Source organism: Triturus cristatus, chromosome 3_2, assembly GCF_964204655.1.
Source record: "Triturus cristatus chromosome 3_2, aTriCri1.1, whole genome shotgun sequence".
Taxonomy (NCBI): Eukaryota; Metazoa; Chordata; class Amphibia; order Caudata; family Salamandridae; genus Triturus; species Triturus cristatus.
The window spans coordinates 1,219,890,095-1,219,911,468 of record NC_140584.1 but is presented as its reverse complement, the minus strand read 5'-3'; the positions used below and the strand labels follow the sequence as shown (position 1 = coordinate 1,219,911,468).

The window sequence follows — 21,374 nt, the reverse complement described above, 5'->3', positions numbered from 1 at the left end:
GGCCCAGCCCTGCGCCAAGCGCGAGAGGTCGTTAGGCTCCCAGATATTCAGCAGGCAGCGTCTGGGCTCCGGCACCAGCGTGACTCCCCCCGACTGTGACAACATGTGCAGCACCCCCCGCCAGTACTCCTGAAGCACGGGGCATTCCCATATGGTATGGAAGAAGCCTCCCACCTCCCCGCAACCGCGCAGGCAGAAAGGATGTGTCGCGCTGCCGATCTTGTGCAGTGTGTGCCTGGTGTAGTAGGAGCGGTGGAAGATGCGAAGCTGCACCAGCCTGAGCCTCGATGGTATACCCGCCTCCCGTGGCGAGGCCAGCACCTCTCGCCACTCCGGTTCGTCGAATTCCCCTAGATCACGGGACCATTTCTCGCGGAGAGGGCCCATTGGGTCCGGCAGGTTGTTAATCAGTTTACGGTATGTAAACGATGTGGCCCTTTTCGGCATATAATCCGTTAATAACCGGTCCTCTAAGGGCGATGCCTCTGGTACCGCCACACCCGGTGTTAGCCGTGCCAGCAAGGCGTGTTTAATTTGCGTGTAGCGGAACCATTCGGAGGGCGCCAGTTCGTATTGCTGTTGGAGACGGTCGAATGTGATAACGTCATTCCCATGCCACATGTCGCCAATCGTAGAGATCCCTATAGCGTCCCACTTGTCAAATCCCCTGCTGTGCCGGAGCCTCCCAAGCTGCCTGGAGTCCCACAGCGGCGTGAGCTTGGTCAGCACCCCGCGCCACCCTAATCTGGCCTGTGCTGCATGCCATATGGCCACCGTTTGTCTGAGAGGGCCGATGAAAGCCGGTGTCAGCCCACCACCATACAGGGTCGCCAACACACCTCGTTCCCCCATTATGTCCCTATCTGCTCTAAATGCCGGGTCCGTATGCGGGACATGAAGCCACTGGTTTATGACTTTGAGCTGCGCAGCCCAATAATAGAGCTGAATGTCGGGAAGCGCGATCCCCCCGTCGTACCAGCCGCGAGTCAGTTTTGACTGCGCTATGCGCGGCGGTCTGCCACCCCACCTGCGCTGCTATCGCGCGGAAGTAGTCTGGCGGGACGCGATACGGTGTGTTTTCCAGCACGTAGACGAACCGGGGAAGGGCCATCATTTTAAAGAGGGCCGCCTTCCCCAGCAACGCAAGCGGTAGCGTACCCCAGTGGCGCACATCACGCCGGAGGCGGTCCAATGGGGGGTGCAGATTTAGTTGGAAGAAGTCCGTGGGGTTGGCCGTGATATGGATACCCAGATACTTAAACGACTCCGTCACCGTCTGCAACGGGCAGTCCACGGGGAGCCGGGGAGTGGGGCCGCGCAGCACATAGAGCACCGATTTCGACCAGTTGATAGTATAACCGGACGCTCTCCCGAAAATAGCACAAATGTTGAGTAGTGCAAGGATGGAGCGTCTCGGGGAGGAGAGATAGAGTAGCACGTCATCCGCGTAGAGGGAGATACGGTCCTCCCAACCATTTGTCCATTTAAGTCCCCGTATCTGGGGTTCCCAGCGGATCCAAGCTGCCAAGGGTTCTAGCACCAGAGCGAAGAGCAGGGGCGACAGGGGGCATCCCTGTCGGGTGCCACGCGTAAGGGGAAAGTCTCTCGATATGTGTCCGTTCACGGCCACATGGGCCAGTGGTTGGGCATATAAGAGCCGGACCCAGGCCCTAAATTTGGGCCCAAAGCCCAAGTGCGACAAGACGGCAAAGAGGAATGGCCATTCGACCATGTCGAATGCCATTCGCGCATCCAATGAGAGCAGCACCGCTGGTTCCTGCACCTGACCCACACGGGCCAGCACTCCGTGTAATCGTCGCAGATTAAGGGCCGTGCTCCTGCCAGGCATAAAACCCGATTGGTCCGGGTGTACAATGTTCGGCAAATGCGGCGTGAGCCTGGATGCCAAGAGTTTCGCGAGGATCTTCGCCTCTGCGTTCAGCAGAGAGATAGGGCGATAGGAGGTGCATTCTGACGCCGGCTTGCCAGGCTTAGGGATAGCCACAATAGTAGCTGTCCGTTGGTCCTGCGGGAGTACACCCGCTCGGAGACTATCCGTAAACATGTTGAGCAAATGAGGGGCGACCGTCCCGGCCAGTCGCTTGTATAGCTCAACTGGTATACCGTTGGGTCCCGTCGCCTTACCTGACTGCAGCGCAAGGATCGCCATTTGCACCTCCTCCACTGTAATGTCAGCCTCTAAGACATCCGCCGCCTCAGGGGTGAGCCGGGGCATCGCCAGATCCCGCACATACGTCCCTGCCTCCTTCTCTGTCATAGAGGAGCTGGAGGAGTAGACCCGCCGAAAGTGACGCGCGAGAGTGTCCACTATCTCGCCAGGTTTTGTTAGCACCCGGCCTGCCTCAGAGGCGAGCTGCGCTATCCACCTAGTTCCACCCTCCCTCCTGTCAAGCCACGCCAGGAGCTTCCCTGTCTTATCCCCCAGGTCATATATCCTGTGCCGTGTGGCCAGCAGCTGCTGCTTCGTGTGCTCCGTAAGGTGCGCCCGATACTTGGTTTGCGCAGCCCGCAGGGCTGCGGCTGACTCCAGAGTTGGGTCCCGAGCCTGCCGATCCTCCGCCAGGCGCAGTTCCCGTTCAAGCAATTGTAGCTCCGCCAGCGTCGCACGCCGGTGCGCCGCCATGGTGGTGAGCGCCTGATCTCGGAGGACTGTTTTGTATGCCTCCCATAATATCGTCGGCGAAGCAGCAGAAGGGGCATTTTCCTTAAAGAAGAGGACCGTCGCCTTTGACAGCGCTTTATGTATCGTCGGAACCTGGAGACAACCCGGACGTATCACCGGAATACGGCGACGTGCAAGGCCGTAGCAGTCATATTTCAGAAGTATGGGGGAGTGATCGGAGATACCCCTAGGTCTAATCTCAACACTATCGATATTGCGGGGACAGTTAGTGGAACCCAGGAAGTAGTCAATCCTGGTAAGACTGTTATGCACCCCCGAGTGGTACGTGTATTGCTTTGTCGTCGGATGGTGCAACCGCCATAAATCCAACAGACCCATGGCCTCCAGAAAACTTCCGAACCGGGACAGTCCCGCCCCCCCCGCTCGCTGAGGGTGCCTATCAAGTGCTTCGTGCACTACAGCATTAAAATCACCGCCAATGAGCAGTTCCCCCTCCGGCAGGTCGAGGAGGAATTCGCTAAGCGCCGGCAGCGCGGTGGCGTGCATTGCAGGAGGGATGTAAACGGAGACTATGTTAAGGGGCCGTCCCTCCCACTGGATGGCTATAGCCGCAAACCGCCCCGCTCTGTCCGTTTTATGTGTGTGTATAATAAGCGGGTAGTGCTTCCGTACTAAAATACCCACCCCTCTGGACCCGGAGGTAAACTCCGAATGTACTACCATTTTGTACCCCCACCTGTCCATCGCTTTACTGGTGGTGTCGATCAGGTGGGTTTCTTGCAGCAGGACAATCGCTGGGGCGCATCTCTTAAGACTGTGTAAAACGAGGCCTCGCTTGATTTTGTCCCCCAGGCCACGCACATTCCATGTGAGCAGGGAGAGCGGTGGTATCGGAGTGGAGGGGCCCAGCTCAGGCGCCTCCTCCCGGTGAGTAGCCATCAGAACGCTCGTGTACCAGGGGAACCAGCGGCGCGCAGCAAACGGCGCGCAGTGTGTGCTCTGTAGTGGTTGCATGTGCCGCACAACAAACATTACTGCCAATGTAAACCTTAACTGCTAAAAAACCCCAACAGATTACCCTCATACCCTCCAACCCCCTCCCTGCCTCCCTGCCATGCGGACTCCAAACTGCCCGCCACCCCAACTCAGCAGAGCGCTTTGACCCCATATCCCAGCACCTAACTCGCGTGCAAGGAGCGGAAGGTCCGAGGAAGACCAGTACCTTCCCCATTTCGAGTGTCCGTATGTCCCGGGCTACTGTAGGAAACATAGCCATCTCCCCACCCCAGGGTCATCCCCCTTACCCTGCACCGTCCATTTAAGTAAGCAGTGTCCAACGCCTTCGGGTTAAGCCTCGTGCTGCAGCCGCGCCGCAGCCATCAGAGCTTCATCTCGGCCAGTGGGGTCCGGCGCCTCTCCCGCCGGTCGTTTGCGCCTGTCGGAACGGCCTGACTGTTTCACTTGTTGCCACCCCTCCAGCCAGTCATGTGCTTCCTCCGGCGATTCGAAGAACAAAGTCTTTCCCTCTGCCACCACTCTCAGTCTGGCCGGAAATAACATTGAGTAGGAAAGTTCGCGGGCCCTCAAGCTCTTTTTGACTTCCAGGAAGCTCCGCCGCCGCGCCGACACCGCCGCCGTGTAGTCCGGAAAGAAGGATATTTGGGAGTTCTGGATACGCAAGGGTGGGGCCACGCGGGCCGTCTGTAAAATGGCATCACGATCGCGGAAATTGAAAATGCGGGCCAGGACCGGCCGGGGGGGAGCCCCGACCCTCGGCCTCCCCCCGGGCACCCTGTGCGCCCGCTCCACTGAGAAGAAGGCAGAGAGCCCCCTGGGCTGCAGTTCAGTTTTAATAAGGTTCTCCACATAGAGGTCCATGGCTGGGCTCCCCTCGCTCTCCGGAATGCCCGTGATGCGGACATTGTTGCGGCGGGAGTGCCCCTCCTGATCCTCAAGCCTCTCGACCATGCGTTTATTCTCGGCCTCCAGTCGCGACACCTTTTGGAGCAGCGTGCCAGTGTCTCTCTTCAGAGTGGTAGTCACCTGTTCAACCTCTGTGACTCTGGCGGACATTTTTTGGAAGTCCGCTCGGAGTAGCGTCACATCCGTGGATATCGACCCCACCGTCGCTTGCACAGTGGTCAGGGCGGCCATGATGTCCTCCAGCGTTACTTTAGGCGGGCCGGCCGGGTCAGAGGCCGTGCCCGCACGCTTGTCGTGGTCCGTCGGCGGGGGCGAGCCTTTAGTGAACGCAAATTTGTCCAGTTTCCCTTGGTGGTGCGCCCTATTCCCCTTACCGCTCATGGTGAGGCCGGGGACCAAACTCCGTGGCGGGTCGTCGTCCCCACGACTCCAGGGGGAGGACAGGAAATCAGGGGCTGCTGCGCTCCACACTGGACCCAAGGCAGTATTGCCACCCCTCAGGTATCTCCAAGGGGGCAGGGCGATCGATGGACGGCGCCTCAGCGAGCCAACACCAGCGCGCCAGGGCTGCCGCAGTCACAACTGTCCAGGGGCGCACTCCTCCTCACCCCCTGTCTCCGGTCACCTCTTCCGCTGTTTTGCACTACTGGTGGCACCGGCAGCTCGCCCCCGCACTTCTAGCGTTGCCGGCGGTGCTGATCCGGGAATCTTGTCCCGCAGGGGGAAGCGCCGCTGGCGCCGATCCGCCACCGCCCCGCAACGCCACCTCGCTCCTCACTCGGCGGTGCCCCGGACGTACCAGGGGTCTGCGCGGCCAGTGGGCGCCCTCCAGGGCAGTCAGGCTCCAGGCTACTGCTCCGCGCCGTCCGCCGCACGTTCCGGCCAATTGCAGGGCAGGGGCGGGGGGGGCCGCCACTCAGCGACCCCGGGGCTCGTGCACTGCACCCGGGCACGCCGCCGCACCCGAGGCCCCGGCTTCCGTCGCAGGTACAGGCCCAAGTTCGCAGCGCGGCCGCGGCCGCCTTCCCGGTCACGGAGAGACTCCCGGGTGACACAAACGGGCGTCGCTGTGCCGCGGCGTCACAGGCGCAGACTGGGAACTCGCCACAGGACGCGGATCAGTGTGCGGATGGCGGGGAGGACGGTCTCACTCCCGGAGCTCCTTCAGGCTGCGGCCATCGCGCTCGGCAGCTAGCCACGCCCCTCTCTCCCTGTAGTTTGGTCCAATAATTTTTTGGTCGGGTTCAGAGTGAGGCAGGATCTGCAGTGTGCAAACGCGCTCATGTTAGCCACCAAGTCGAGGTCCAAAAACTGGTAGAAACTAGGCATAGATACTTTGAAGCAACACCTCTTTAATAACATCCCCACTATTACTTAAGTCAATCTAGCACACTCAGACACCATCCATTCCTGGATTTTAACATCCATTGATGTGTGCTTCCCATCATCCATTAAAAAAGTGAACAATCACCGACCTCCTGACCCCTGGCTCTCTGAAAGGTTAAAAACAGAGAAAACTAAATGTAAAGTGCTAGAAAGACGCTGGAGGAAGGACTGTGCGCCAAACTCAAACTTGCATAAAAATTAGCAAAAAAGGAATGCCATTCCCTCTGCAATGCTGGACGAGCTGAATATGTGAGCAAAGCCATCATGTCGGCACAAAACAGTTCCAAGACACTGTTTAAATTAATTAAAGATCTTTTGGGTGCTGCTTGCCAACCCAGCCCACCTGTGCTCACCGAAGTTCAATGTGAGGACTTAGCCAAGTTTTTCATCGATAAAGTGGAGAAAATCTACTCAGCACTGAACGTAGTGACAACCAACGTGGTGCAGCAAACTAAGAACGTTCCCCCTACATCAGGCAGCTCCGCGCCACTGGCTAATCAGACCGCCATCCCATCCAACACTTTAGAAAATTGGCTGCCTCTGTATAACAGCTCTTTTAAACGTATCTTAAACAGCCTTAAACCCGGCCCTCCTAGAGATCCTCTTCCCATCGCCGTACTTCAGAGGCTTGAGCCATCATCACTAAAGCGAATCATGGAGTCGCTCAATGCCTTCCTGCAGGAAGCAGTTTTAAATCCGGCTCTCCTAGAGATCCTCTTCCCATCGCCGTGCTTCAGAAGCTTGAGCCACCATCACTAAAGCTGATCATGGAGTCGCTCAATGCCTCCCTGCAGGAAGCAGTTTTAAATCCGGCTCTCCTAGAGATCCTCTTCCCATCGCCGTGCTTCAGAAGCTTGAGCCACCATCACTAAAGCTGATCATGGAGTCGCTCAATGCCTCCCTGCAGGAAGCAGTTTTAAATCCGGCTCTCCTAGAGATCCTCTTCCCATCGCCGTGCTTCAGAAGCTTGAGCCATCATCACTAAAGCTGATCATGGAGTCGCTCAATGCCTCCCTGCAGGACGCAGTTTTAAATCCGGCTCTCCTAGAGATCCTCTTCCCATCGCCGTGCTTCAGAAGCTTGAGCCATCATCACTAAAGCTGATCATGGAGTCGCTCAATGCCTCCCTGCAGGACGCAGTTTTAAATCCGGCTCTCCTAGAGATCCTCTTCCCATCGCCGTGCTTCAGAAGCTTGAGCCATCATCACTAAAGCTGATCATGGAGTCGCTCAATGCCTCCCTGCAGGACGCAGTTTTAAATCCGGCTCTCCTAGAGATCCTCTTCCCATCGCCGTGCTTCAGAAGCTTGAGCCATCATCACTAAAGCTGATCATGGAGTCGCTCAATGCCTCCCTGCAGGACGCAGTTTTAAATCCGGCTCTCCTAGAGATCCTCTTCCCATCGCCGTGCTTCAGAAGCTTGAGCCATCATCACTAAAGCTGATCATGGAGTCGCTCAATGCCTCCCTGCAGGACGCAGTTTTAAATCCGGCTCTCCTAGAGATCCTCTTCCCATCGCCGTGCTTCAGAAGCTTGAGCCATCATCACTAAAGCTGATCATGGAGTCGCTCAATGCCTCCCTGCAGGAAGCAGTTTTAAATCCGGCTCTCCTAGAGATCCTCTTCCCATCGCCGTGCTTCAGAAGCTTGAGCCATCATCACTAAAGCTGATCATGGAGTCGCTCAATGCCTCCCTGCAGGAAGCAGTTTTAAATCCGGCTCTCCTAGAGATCCTCTTCCCATCGCCGTGCTTCAGAAGCTTGAGCCATCATCACTAAAGCTGATCATGGAGTCGCTCAATGCCTCCCTGCAGGAAGCAGTTTTAAATCCGGCTCTCCTAGAGATCCTCTTCCCATCGCCGTGCTTCAGAAGCTTGAGCCACCATCACTAAAGCTGATCATGGAGTCGCTCAATGCCTCCCTGCAGGAAGCAGTTTTAAATCCGGCTCTCCTAGAGATCCTCTTCCCATCGCCGTGCTTCAGAAGCTTGAGCCATCATCACTAAAGCTGATCATGGAGTCGCTCAATGCCTCCCTGCAGGAAGCAGTTTTAAATCCGGCTCTCCTAGAGATCCTCTTCCCATCGCCGTGCTTCAGAAGCTTGAGCCATCATCACTAAAGCTGATCATGGAGTCGCTCAATGCCTCCCTGCAGGAAGCAGTTTTAAATCCGGCTCTCCTAGAGATCCTCTTCCCATCGCCGTGCTTCAGAAGCTTGAGCCATCATCACTAAAGCTGATCATGGAGTCGCTCAATGCCTCCCTGCAGGAAGCAGTTTTAAATCCGGCTCTCCTAGAGATCCTCTTCCCATCGCCGTGCTTCAGAAGCTTGAGCCATCATCACTAAAGCTGATCATGGAGTCGCTCAATGCCTCCCTGCAGGAAGCAGTTTTAAATCCGGCTCTCCTAGAGATCCTCTTCCCATCGCCGTGCTTCAGAAGCTTGAGCCACCATCACTAAAGCTGATCATGGAGTCGCTCAATGCCTCCCTGCAGGAAGCAGTTTTAAATCCGGCTCTCCTAGAGATCCTCTTCCCATCGCCGTGCTTCAGAAGCTTGAGCCATCATCACTAAAGCTGATCATGGAGTCGCTCAATGCCTCCCTGCAGGAAGCAGTTTTAAATCCGGCTCTCCTAGAGATCCTCTTCCCATCGCCGTGCTTCAGAAGCTTGAGCCATCATCACTAAAGCTGATCATGGAGTCGCTCAATGCCTCCCTGCAGGAAGCAGTTTTAAATCCGGCTCTCCTAGAGATCCTCTTCCCATCGCCGTGCTTCAGAAGCTTGAGCCACCATCACTAAAGCTGATCATGGAGTCGCTCAATGCCTCCCTGCAGGACGCAGTTTTAAATCCGGCTCTCCTAGAGATCCTCTTCCCATCGCCGTGCTTCAGAAGCTTGAGCCATCATCACTAAAGCGAATCATGGAGTCGCTCAATGCCTCCCTGCAGGACGCAGTTTTAAATCCGGCTCTCCTAGAGATCCTCTTCCCATCGCCGTGCTTCAGAAGCTTGAGCCACCATCACTAAAGCTGATCATGGAGTCGCTCAATGCCTCCCTGCAGGACGCAGTTTTAAATCCGGCTCTCCTAGAGATCCTCTTCCCATCGCCGTGCTTCAGAAGCTTGAGCCACCATCACTAAAGCTGATCATGGAGTCGCTCAATGCCTCCCTGCAGGAAGCAGTTTTAAATCCGGCTCTCCTAGAGATCCTCTTCCCATCGCCGTGCTTCAGAAGCTTGAGCCACCATCACTAAAGCTGATCATGGAGTCGCTCAATGCCTCCCTGAAGGACGCAGTTTTAAATCCGGCTCTCCTAGAGATCCTCTTCCCATCGCCGTGCTTCAGAAGCTTGAGCCACCATCACTAAAGCGAATCATGGAGTCGCTCAATGCCTCCCTGCAGGAAGCAGCTGTTCCATCTGAATGGAAACACGCCACGGGTCTCCCACTCTTGAAACAAGCCAATGCTGATCCAGCGGAACCTCCCAATTTCCGCTCGATCTCTCTGCTTCCAGCCTTTTCCAAAATACTAGAAAAACTTATTAACCAGCAATTGACACATTTCATTGACTCCCCAAAAAATGTACACGCATCTCAGTCTGTTTTCAGAGCTGGTTTCTCTACGGAAACCACCCTTTTGGGAGATACGGAAACATTGCGACCGCCTTGATATGGGTGAAACTGTGGCTCTCATACTGCTTGATTTGAGTGCTGCTTTCGACACTGTGTCACATAACGTCCTACTGAAAGCTTTACAATCACTGGGCGCTGTCGGGGCAGCACTCAAATGGCTCACTGATTTCCTGACCGACCGTACTTTTCAGGTCTTTTCTCCGTCAGCCAGTTCTAAGTTCCATGCTTCTCCTCACGGCGTACAGCAGGGCTCCATTCTCAGCCCACTACTGTTCAATGTCTACGTCAGGCCTCTGGCTATGATTGCGGAAGACGCTGAGATGTCTATTTTTACCTATGCCGACAACACCTGGCTAATCTTCTCCCTTTTCTCCAAAGAAGCATCCAAGTCTTCTCTCCAGGCAGGGCTACAAAATATAGCAGGTTGGATGCAAGCCAACCTGCTGAAACTCAACGGCAAAAAAACACAAGTACTCATTTTTGGGAAAATTAAAGATCTCTGGGGCCCCCAACACTGGCCTCCTCAAATGGGTACTCTTCCCCAACCTGCGCAACAGGTCCACAATCTAGGTGTTATTATCAATGAGTGTCAATGCAGCAGCAAGCAGTCAAGGTCGCCTCAACCTGCTTCACCATCCTTAAGTGGCTTAAAAAATCCTTTAGATGTTGCCTGGTCCCACGCAAAGAACTGTGGTCCAGGCTCTGATTACTTCCAGGTTGTTCTATGGCAACGTCTTGTATTTAGGAGCCAATACGGAGGTGACTCGTAAACTGCAGGTGGTGCAGAGCGCGGCGGCCAGGTTACTCTGTCAGGTTCCCAGAAGGGCCTCCATCTAAGGCTCGCTCTGCGACCTTCACTGGCTCAGGGTGGAGAACCGCATCCAATTCAAGGCCCTGAGGTACAGGCATAAAATGAAATCCGGTTCAGCACCACAATATCTGAACGCCTCAGTCCACCCCGACCTTCCACCGCGCCTTCTTCACTCTTCCACTCAGGCTACATTCTCGGTTCCTAGGACCAGACTGTCACGCATAGGCAGCGGGTCCTTCTCTTGCCTGGGTCCTTCTCTGTGGAACTCACTCCCTATGTCTCTTCGGAATGAAACCATCTGTACGAATTTCCGCAAACGCTTAAAAACGTGGTTATTCAATCAATAGTCTTCTTTCACTCTGCCCGTTATCTGATGGCGCTGGGAAACCTCCGGGTAGCTGTGCGCCTTATAAAATTAAATAATAATAAATAATAAAGGCAGAAGGGGCCGCTCCTGTTCCTCTTTCTCTTTGCACTGGACGCTTTTGGAGTCATGTCCCCCTCAGTTACGCAATCTAAGTGCCCTTGGCCAGTGCCCGAGTGCACCGACTCCTCCTGATTTGAAGGCGATGCATCAGGATTTGAAGATTATGCAGAATATGGGCACTAACTGGAGAGGTTGACCCCAGTGGGCATGACATGTTTGAGGTTCAGAGACAGGAACACAAGGGTTGTGCTTCATTTGGGAGGCAGTTACACTGCCTGGACCATAAGTCTTCAGTTTGTTTCAGGGAAGTGGGTTTGTCTGTGTGTTTTTGTCAACATTTGTTTCAAGTTAGAGTTTAACGTTAATCTAAAAATCCACCCACTTTGATTCCAGATCCCAGGCAAGATGTGTGGAGTCAGTTGCAGCCGCAACTACTCATTGTGATCTGGTCTCCCCGGCCGCCCCGTAAGGTGCATTATAGGTCTCGATTTCATGACAGTCTCTTGCTCTCTCTTAAAACAAGGAATATAGGTCTCATTCAGTGATAGGGAGCCGTGCAACATCTATTTGATATAAAGGCAAAGCAAAGGTCGAGCTGTGGATGGAGAACATTTTGAGATGGTGTTGAAAGTAGGATAGACTAAACAGAAACATTGAGGGCTAGGCCAGTATTTACATTACTCGAGGTGGGTTTATGCATTCTTTACTCTACAGAACCACTCAGGAGGGAGGATGGGAGTTATGTGGGCTGAAAGAGTCTGGATTCCCACTGGTGCCCATGGCAGTACATCCCACCTAAATTTTGTGACCAGCGGTGCCCACGGTAGTACACCCTACCTACACTTTGTGACCAGCAGTCCCCATGGTAGTACACCCTACCTATACTTTGTGACCAGCGAGGCCCATGGTAGTGCCGCAAACCTACACTTTGGGACCAGTGGCACCCATGGTAGTACCCCTACCACCTACAATTTGTGACCAGCGATGCCCATGGTAGTATCCCCATGTACACTTCATGATCAGCGGTGTCCATGGTAGTACCTCTCCCACCTACAATTTGTGACCAGAGGTGCCAGTGGTAGTACCACTCACCTACACCTAATGAGCAGACAAGCCCATGGTAGACCTTCCCACCCACCCTTTCATGACTAGCAGCCCCAAAGGTAGTTTCCCCACCTACACTTCATGATCTGTGGTGTCAATGTTAGTACCCCTCCCATCTAAAATTTGTGAGGGCATTTTCGAGACTGTTTCTTTGACTCTTGCATTTCTTTCCCAAATACAAATAACATTTTGATGAGAACTAAATACTATTCTCTCCTTCAGAATGCCATGATTGCTTCCTAGAGAGAGCCCACAAACTCTGAGATCTGCACCTCTTTGTCCTGTGTCTCACATAACAAATTTGACATGGACGTTTAGAGGCCCTCACAACTCAAGTGGACATTGAAGAGGTAGAGTCCAAATTTCAGCTCCTTTACTAACCCTTGGTGGTGAGAAGTTCACTAATGCACAAGTGTAGTGTATTCATAATTAGCAACCAAGGGCTTCTAGTTGCATCACTGCTCAAAGATTGCACCTTCATCTGTTCTGTTCTTTCACACTCCTGCCCCATAACTAGTGCCATTCCTTCAGTTGCTCAAAGATTGCACCTCCAGCTCTTTCACTCTTTCACACTCTTGCCCCACGACGAGCGCTGCTCCTTCTCATGCTCAGATATTGCACCTCCAGCTCTTTCACTCTTTAACACTCCTGCCCCATGACTAGTGACGCTCCTTCTCATGCTCAAATATTGCACCTCCAGCTCTTTCACTCTTTCACACTCCTGCCGCATGATGAGCGCTGCTCCTTCTCATGCTCAAAAATTGCACCTCCAGCTCTTTCACTCTTTCACACTCCTGCCCCGTTACTAGTGATGCTCCTTCTCATGCTCAGATATTGCACCTCCAGCTCTTTCACTCTTTCACACTCCTGACCCATGACGAGCACTGCTCCTTCTCATGCTCAGATATTGCACCTACAGCTCTTTCACTCTTTCACACTCCTGCCCCATGACGAGCGCTGCTCCTTCTCATGCTCAAAGATTGCACCTCCAGCTCTTTCACTCTTTCACACTCCTGCCCCATGACTAGTGATGCTCCTTCTCATGCTCAGATATTGCACCTCCAGCTCTTTCACTCTTTCACACACCTGCCCCATGACGAGTGCTGCTCCTTCTCATGCTCAAAGATTGCACCTCCAGCTCTTTCACTCTTTCACACTCCTGCCCCATGACGAGCGCTGCTCCTTCTCATGCTCAAAGATTGCATCTCCAGCTCTTTCACTCTTTCACACTCCTGCTCCATGGCATCTGCCGGTCCTTCTCATGCTCAAAGATTGCACCTCCAGCTCTTTCACTCTTTCACACTCCTGCCCCATGATGAGCGCTGCTCCTTCTCATGCTCAAAGATTGCACCTCCAGCTCTTTCACTCTTTCACACTCCTGCCCCATGATGAGCGCTGCTCCTTCTCATGCTCAAAGATTGCACCTCCAACTCTTTCACTCTTTCACACTCCTGCCACATGACGAGTGCTGCTCCTTCTCATGCTCAAAGATTGCACCTCCAGCTCTTTCACTCTTTCACATTCCTGCCCCATGATGAGCGCTGCTCCTTCTCATGCTCAAAGATTGCAGCTCCAGCTCTTTCACTCTTTAACACTCCTGCCCCATGATGAGTGCCGCTCTTTCCCATGCTCAAAGATTGCAGCTCCAGCTCTTTCACTCTTTCACACTCCTGCCCCATGATGAGCGCTGCTCCTTCTCATGCTCAAAGATTGCACCTCCAGCTTTTTCACTCTTTAACACTCCTGCCCCATGATGAGTGCCGCTCTTTCCCATGCTCAAAGATTGCAGCTCCAGCTCTTTCACTCTTTCACACTCCTGCCCCATGATGAGCGCTGCTCCTTCTCATGCTCAAAGATTGCACCTCCAGCTCTTTCACTCTTTCACACTCCTGCCACATGACGAGTTCTGATCCTTCCTGTGTCCTCTGTGACAGTTTCACGCCTCCAATGAAGTTACAGGGAGCCAGGGGAGGGTGTTGCAGTTCAGTGAATGTTTGATTACACCGCAGACGAGAAGTTTATTCAAGGTACCAAACATACTTCTTGTCCTTGGAATGCCTTCACAACAGTGTAGTAACTATGGATTGCTCTTACTAGCACTGCCATTACATTTTCAGCTGCGTGGGAACGCCTTCCCAGGGCAGAGTAACGCAGCGAGTGATTTGTGCTGCGTTGTGTTTCTTCTGATTTGTTGAGCCAGTTAGAGGCACGCAAAGTGGCTTTGCGTGGCTTCATAAATCTGTCTTAAGGTTTGCGCCGCTCTTGCACCATCTTGTAAGGTGGAGGAGCGACGCAGACCGGTCACAGATCTGGCGCTTGGTTCTCACAGCATTTATATGCAAACTCTGCAAAGGTTTCTGCACATGACCTCCCGGTCACTTTACGCAGTGTGGGGGGGCATGTCTGCAAGTTGCTGTTGGACACAGATTTAGCTGGGTAGAAAGGAACATCTGCGTTTGAAGTGCTCCTGGTGAATGGAGGGTATGCCTGGGGGAATATTGGCAGGTCTGGACTTCTTCTTAGGAGCTCTGTGAGCAGCGTTAGAGGGCACACACATTCAACCGGGCAATGCTTTTTCCAAACACTGCCTTGAACTTCTTGCCTTCATGGGCACCAGGACTGAGGAAAGCAGGGACCCAGGGCCCAGTGATTAGGGCCGGGAGAGACTCCAGGGTAAAAGTTAAAGCCGCTGAATTTATTGACTGTTTTGTTTAAATGCTTCGAAGCGGAATCCTCCATGGGTGACAAAACCCAGAGCCCACCGAGGCTGCTTCTAGCATCACTATTCTAGCCCGTTCTGTTCTCAAGTAAGACCCCCAAGGCAGGGGGACCCCTTGGCAGAATAAAATACATGTCCCTGATGCACAGTGGGGTTTCTTCCTGCTTGCCAGGGACAGTTTTCCGATTTCTTGTCTGGGACCGCCATGCCTCACGTGCCCGGCCCTGGAAGGCAACATTACTCATGGAAGCCCCGCCCTAGAGAGGTCAAAGTGTGGTGACGTCAGAGCCAGCGGCAGGTGTGCTGTGGGGACCAGGGCAGCCTCTGCCCCACAGGCCTGTCACCCCCACCTCATGAAGAGGTGATAGATTTATGAAAGGCTCATGGTGTGAGTATTCCTGGGATGTTCTTTCATGCAAATGTCCAAAGCAAGGTTTACTCACCGAAGATATGTGCATCTATTGTTGAGGGAAAATATGGCTGTCATGAGCAGAGACCATGAAGACCACCAGCTGTGCATGTTTGGATGATACCATCAATGCAGCTGTGTTTATAATCAGACAAAAAAGGAAAGATGTCCATCGTGTTGAAGTCCAGCTGCTGGAACCCAGTGGCCCTTTCATTAGCACGTGAGGTTAGTTGAACTGTGGGGTTCTGGTGAGACAGAGAAGAGGCGGTCAGTAAGGGCTGTGTGTGGTGGGGCAGCCTGACTTGACTCAGTACAAAAGACAGAGCAGTATCCCAGCTGCCCTTGTGCCAGGTGGTGTTCATGGGAAAGAGTCTGGGTTTGGGGAATGCCTTTAGAAGGCACATCTTCACCTCTGCGGGAGAAGGAGCCATAGGAGGCAACTCAGTGACACCCACAATACCTTTGTCAGAGGGGCTGATCCTGCGGAGAAACCTTCAGCGGGTCCACAGCTTCAACGTCATGAGGAGGTTGAAGGCGATGCTCTTCATGAAGATGATCTTCAGTCCCAGCACCGTGAGCGACAAGGTATTGAGCTTCTCGTCTGTAGGTGCAAGAGAGAGAGAGGTGATGAGCAGATGGAGAAATCTTAGACCAACTTGAAAAAGAGAGACAATGAGCAGATGGAGAGATCTTAGAGCGGTTTGAGAAAGAGAGGGGATGAGCAGATGGAGGTCTCTAAGAGTGGTTTTAGAAAAAGGGGTAATGAGCAGATGGAGAGATCTTGGAGAAGTTTGAGAAAGAGAGGATGAGCAGATGGAGGGCTCTTAGAGAGGTTTGAAAGAGAGAGGTGATGAGCAGATGGAGCACTCTTAGACCAACTTGAAAAAGAGAGGGGATGAGCACATGGAGAGATCTTAGAGCGGTTTGAGAAAGAGAGGGGATGAGCAGATGGAGAGATCTTAGAGCAGTTTGAGAAAGAGAGGGGATGAGCAGATGGAGGTCTCTAAAAGAGATTTGATAAAGAGGGGTGATGAGCAGATGGAGAGATCTTAGAGCATTTTGAAAAAGAGAGGGGATGAGCACATGGAGAGATCTTAGACCAACTTGAAAAAGAGAGACAATGAGCAGATGGAGAGATCTTAGAGCGTTTGAAAAAGAGAGGGGATGAGCAGATGGAGAGATCTTAGATCGGTTTGAAAAAGAGAGCTGATAGACGGATTGAAGACCTCCTTGGGCAGTTCTCCTGACCTCCTGCTACCTTGGAGTGGACGAATCTATCAGTCACATCTGTTATGCTACTTTTCCTCCAAATGGTCATTAACCTAAAGAATTCATCTGGTGGTCTACACTGACAAATGTTCTGTAAATATAGCTTGCTGTGGACTTAGTTGTGACTTACTGCAGAGTTACAATGAGAAAGTGTGGATATAAAGGCCTAGGTTTTTTCAGTAAACTGGTTTATACAGGTCATAAAGTAATCCTCATCAAGTGGATTTAGCTTAAGGAGGCCCCTGGTTTATCATGATTTGAGAGGCTAATGTTTCATTGTTGTCATAATCCCACTGGTCTGTAACTCAAGATGGACACCTGGTTTACCACAGTCAAATGATGGCATGTCATACCTGTTTGAAAACTTTCATCGACTGACATCACAGGGCATGACTGCTGAACATCATCTGAAAAAGAGAAAATGTAGAGGATTATTGGTGGGTGTTTCACCACGTACCAGAAAAATAGCAATTTAGGGCCCAGTTTAGACATCAAAGGGTGCAGGACTCTGTGTGGTTGGTGCCCCATCACCTCACCATAAGCGCCACAGGCTGTAATGCACTTGGTGATAGATCGGACATCCGCCATGCAGGTGATGGAGATGCCCAATAAGGCCAATATTATCTCAAAAGAAGCTCTTAGTATCTGATACTTTTCATTCCCCCCTCCCCTTTGGACATTTGCAACCAGGTTCTAATTGAAATAAACGCCCCTCTTTCTCAATGATCCTCGCAATCTGTACGGCTGATAGAAGTCCTCTGAAGAGAGCTGCACAATAACAAAATCAAGAAGGGCACATTTTTCCAAATAAACACACCTCTGATGTCTCTAGATGCGATCCCAAAGTCTGGAACTCACTCTCTCCCTTCATACCACTACCTCCCTCCCTCACTTGCTTCTCAGTCTCCCATCCTTGCCCTCAGCTCTCACTCATCCCAGGAAGCTCAGTCCACTGATTCCCTTCATGCTTTGCTTTCACGCGCCCTGTTTTCCTTCCCTAAAAGCAGTGCCTCTGATTAGGTCATTCACTTGTTGCATGTACAGTGTACTGGAGTCCTTGGCCTTGTATGAGTGAAATACCAATTCCATATCAATAAATAACTCTCATAAAAGTATAGTTGGTGATCCTGTAAAGCAGAGGTTGGGGGTAGGGGCACTCTGACTTGCTCTAGTAAGGGGAGGAACCAGCCTCTGGTCCAGAGAAGCTTTTACTTTGGAAGAGAGACTAACACCATGTGTAAAACAGTGCTCTGGTTTTAGTGCAAGAAAACAGAGGGGCAGTGAATAGCAGTGAGTAGTAGTGAGTAGCAGTGATTCTCAGTGAGTAGGAGTGGGTAGCATTGAATCACATTGAGTAGCAGTGAGTAGCAGTGAGCCACAGTGAGTAGCAGTAAGTAGCAGTCAGTCACAGTAAGTAGTAGTGAGTAGCAGTGAGTCTCATTGAGTAGGAGTGAGTAACAGTGAGCCACAGTGAGTAGCAGTGAGTCACATTGAGTAACACCGAGTAGCAGTGAGCCCCAGTGAGTAGCACTGAGTAGCAGTGAATCAGTGTAGCAGTGAGTAGCAGTGATTTACAGTGTGTAGTAGTAAGTAGCAATGAGTAGTAGTGAATAGAAGTGAATAGTAGTAGCAGCGAGTCACAGTGCATATCAGTGAGTAGCACTGAGCAGCAGTGACTCACAATGAGCAGTAGTGAACAGCAGTGAGTCACTGTGAGTAGTAGAGAGTAGCAGTGATCAGGAGTGAATAGCAGTGAGTAGCAGTTAGTGGTATTGAGTAGCTTTGATTAGCAGTGAGTAGTAGTGAGTAGCAGTGAGTAGGAGTGAGTAGCAGTGAATAACAGTGAGTCACAGTAAGTCACAGTGAGTAGTAGTGAGTAACAGTGAGTAGGAGTGAGTTACAGTGAGCAGTAGTGAGTAGTAGTGAACCACTTGTAACAGGTCTTCAGTAAGGCCTTTTCCGCTCGTGTCCTGGTTGGACGTGGGTGACAAGGAGTGTGAGGGGGACAGGAAGAGGGAGGATGGAGGGCTCTAAAACCCCTCAAAGCGTTTGAGGAAGCCTGAGGAAGCCTGATTCTCTGGACCCCTCCCCACTCTTAGGGAGTTCAGGCTCCCTAAGAATGTTGGAAATTATGTATTTGAAAGAACTAAAAAAATGTTAAGTGAACATAACTTTGAATTTCTAAATATGTTCAGAGCTGCCACTTTTATAGAATAATTATGACAAAATATGTTTGCCTTGCTGGGGGCGATTAGTTTTTTACTTAATCAAATGTGGGGCATGGTAGTAATACATTTGAAGACGACTCTTCTAAAGCCTCTCAAAAACTTTCAGTCAAAAAAGGATGGTGCAAGCTCTTTTGGGACAAAATCTGTGTTTGCATTCAAGATTTTGTTTCATTTTAGCTCATTGTGAGTTCAGTCTTTGGCGGATCCATGGTTTGACTCAAACCCCAAAAGAAGGATAGAGCAGAATGTAAAGACTCTGCCAACCCCACACTGTAGTTCCACTTCTGACCAGCGGTGGTGCACTAGAGCGGGCACCAGACACAAAACAGCAGGCATGGGCCCATGCAGGTAAGAGCGGTAAGGCTGGGGGGGCAGGTGGGACAGAGTCGACTGGCGCAATGGAATAATTAGGCCCTAGCAGTTGATGGTTTCACAAAACAGGTTGTGCCATGAGCAGGGTCGGACTAGCCTATAGCGCAATCTGGCAGTGCCCGATGGGCAGATCTGACAGGTTAGCATGGGGGCCAATGTTATGCCGGTGTGGGCCAGTTTCATGGGCAGCTGGGATGTTTTTTACAATTGATTTCCCTGATATGACCACTTTTTCTATTTTAGCTATCAGCTTTGCTAATGAGGACACTGTTATTTTGATGCCCGGATCTATTCTTCGTTGCAGTTCCACCCTGGCCATAAGCCTGACCCACTGGAGTTTGGAGCTCTGCGTCTCCTTGTAGGTAGCTTCCCACAGACAACAAGACTAGCTCCTTTTTTCAGTTTCCCATTGTGTGAAGCAATCCATGGAACAAGACTTTGAGTGAGGCCCCAGACACACCCACTCTATATTTAAAGGTTCACAGGTACACTGGTATACTGGTCATAAGAATGCGCCTACAGCCTGTAAGAATGCTTCAGGGCACTAGTCCATCCTCAAGTCTCACCAATCTTGGAGGATTCATCTCACACCTAAATATCTGCAGAGATTGTTCATTTTTCATCAATATTATCAGTCTTGTATTCCACTCACATCCCCTCCTGCAGTGACCATGTACTGTGACACCACTTGCCTTTGCCATCATACGTGTAGATGTTTCTCGCCTTGTACGATGCAGCACAGTTGACCGGTTGGCCATGTGGGTCGCTGCTCCATTCCACAACCCCATAGCTCCACCTCTTTCCACTTTCCAGCAGTGTTGGTGGCCGTTGTCCTTCCTTGTTGTTGATGAAAACCTTCACTTGGTCACTGGGGAAGAAGTCTGTGATCAGACAGGCGGACCTCATCTGGTCCTCGCTGCTGTTTGCTGCTTTAAGGCGGTAGACCGACGGTGGCGAGTTTCGTAAATCTGAAACATCGAAGGTCGAGGAGAACGTTTGTGAATACAATCCAAAGCTGCATCTATTCAGATTAATTTGCAAAACATAATTCATTTCCTATGAACTGAAATTAAACTATCAAAGTTAAAAAATCCATATCCTTCATACAAAGGGCCATATTCATCATTTTTTCATACAAAGCAATGCTGCAAGACAACATCCTGCACTTCACTACGTGAAAGGGAAAGGGCAGGAATGCGCCATATCTATCAAGATACGGTGCACTCTGTCCTCTGCCTGCGCTGGAGCACAACCTGCAGCCTGGCACCAAAGCAGGCATCCTTACACCGTGGAGCACGGGTGCCTGCATTACGGGCAGGATTGGTTTTGTGCAGAAAGGGGAAGCCTCATGCATGGAAACTATCCTTTGAGGAATCTTCCTTTTGATAAGTGTGCTGCAGAATGCAGCTCACTTAGAAAGAGGAAACAGCAAGGATAAATACAGATATTTCTCCTCGTTGCACCTCAGGTGGGAAAGCATACAATTCTGACACAACATTCTGGGGTCTACCAGTGTAGGTAAATCTAGGAATGCTTCTGAATACATGGATGTATGAATGAGAACACCCACGCTCCACCCATGTATCGTCCCCACCAAGCGACTCGTGCTCCGTTTGATTTACCCCAAATTTACCATGGCATGACAGGTGGCCTTGCTTGAATTGTTAAATTTCATTCTGGGTTTTGCATCGCCCTGTGTTCCCTTGTGTGGTGCGAGGGTGATGCAAAACCTTAATACATTTGAACTCAAATATCTCTGGTGCCCTCTGACAATCACTGGCTTAATTGGCTTACTGAGGCCCAGTCATAATAGCCACTTTGGTTACGTAACAGCAGTACATTACATACTCTAAGACATATGCCACAAACCTCCATCTGGAAATCTCCACCTCCCTCTCTTATCTTTTACTGTACAGAAATCTCTGCCCTGGAGTAGGAGGTCTCTGCACGCGCAAGTACACCATTTAACCATTTTTTAGTAAGTGTTGGAGGACAAGGGAGGGGTTCGCAAATGGGGAGTAGTTACTCCTAAATGGTGGGCTCACCAAAATTGAAGGAGGCCTTTAAAGGGACATCTAATAGAAAATATACACTCTCTTTGGACAGTAAGACAGTAAGACAGTTGAAAGCATATTTAAGTTCACTAAAGTGGTACTGCTGGCAACATAATCTTAAATATGCTATAAGCATAGGTGGAACTCGTGGAATTTCACTCCGTGGAATTCCGTGGAGTTACATAAAATCTCTGCAAGATTCCGTGGAGTTCCTCCAATGGGTGGAAATAGGCACGTCACACTGCTCGCGCTGTGATTTAGCACCGGAAGCGTATTCAACGCATATGGATAAGAAATCGCACAAAATGGAGTAAAAGGTAATTTTGTGTAACGTAAAATTAATCAAGTTTGTGAATTTCACAGGTGTCATTCAAATTTCTTCCAGGCATATCTAGGACCAGAGTT

The 21,374-nt window shown here is 51.4% G+C and overlaps 1 gene segment (V, D, J or C); it reads right to left on the bottom strand.

The window, feature by feature from the left end:
• The window catches only part of LOC146859503 (T cell receptor alpha chain MC.7.G5-like), a 104,955-nt gene that overhangs the window by 7,593 nt on the left and 75,988 nt on the right, over positions 1 to 21,374 (bottom strand). The window contains 3 exon segments of the C gene segment in view: positions 15,507 to 15,647; positions 16,669 to 16,722; positions 19,608 to 19,883. Of these exon segments, the coding sequence occupies positions 15,541 to 15,647; positions 16,669 to 16,722; positions 19,608 to 19,883 (437 nt within the window).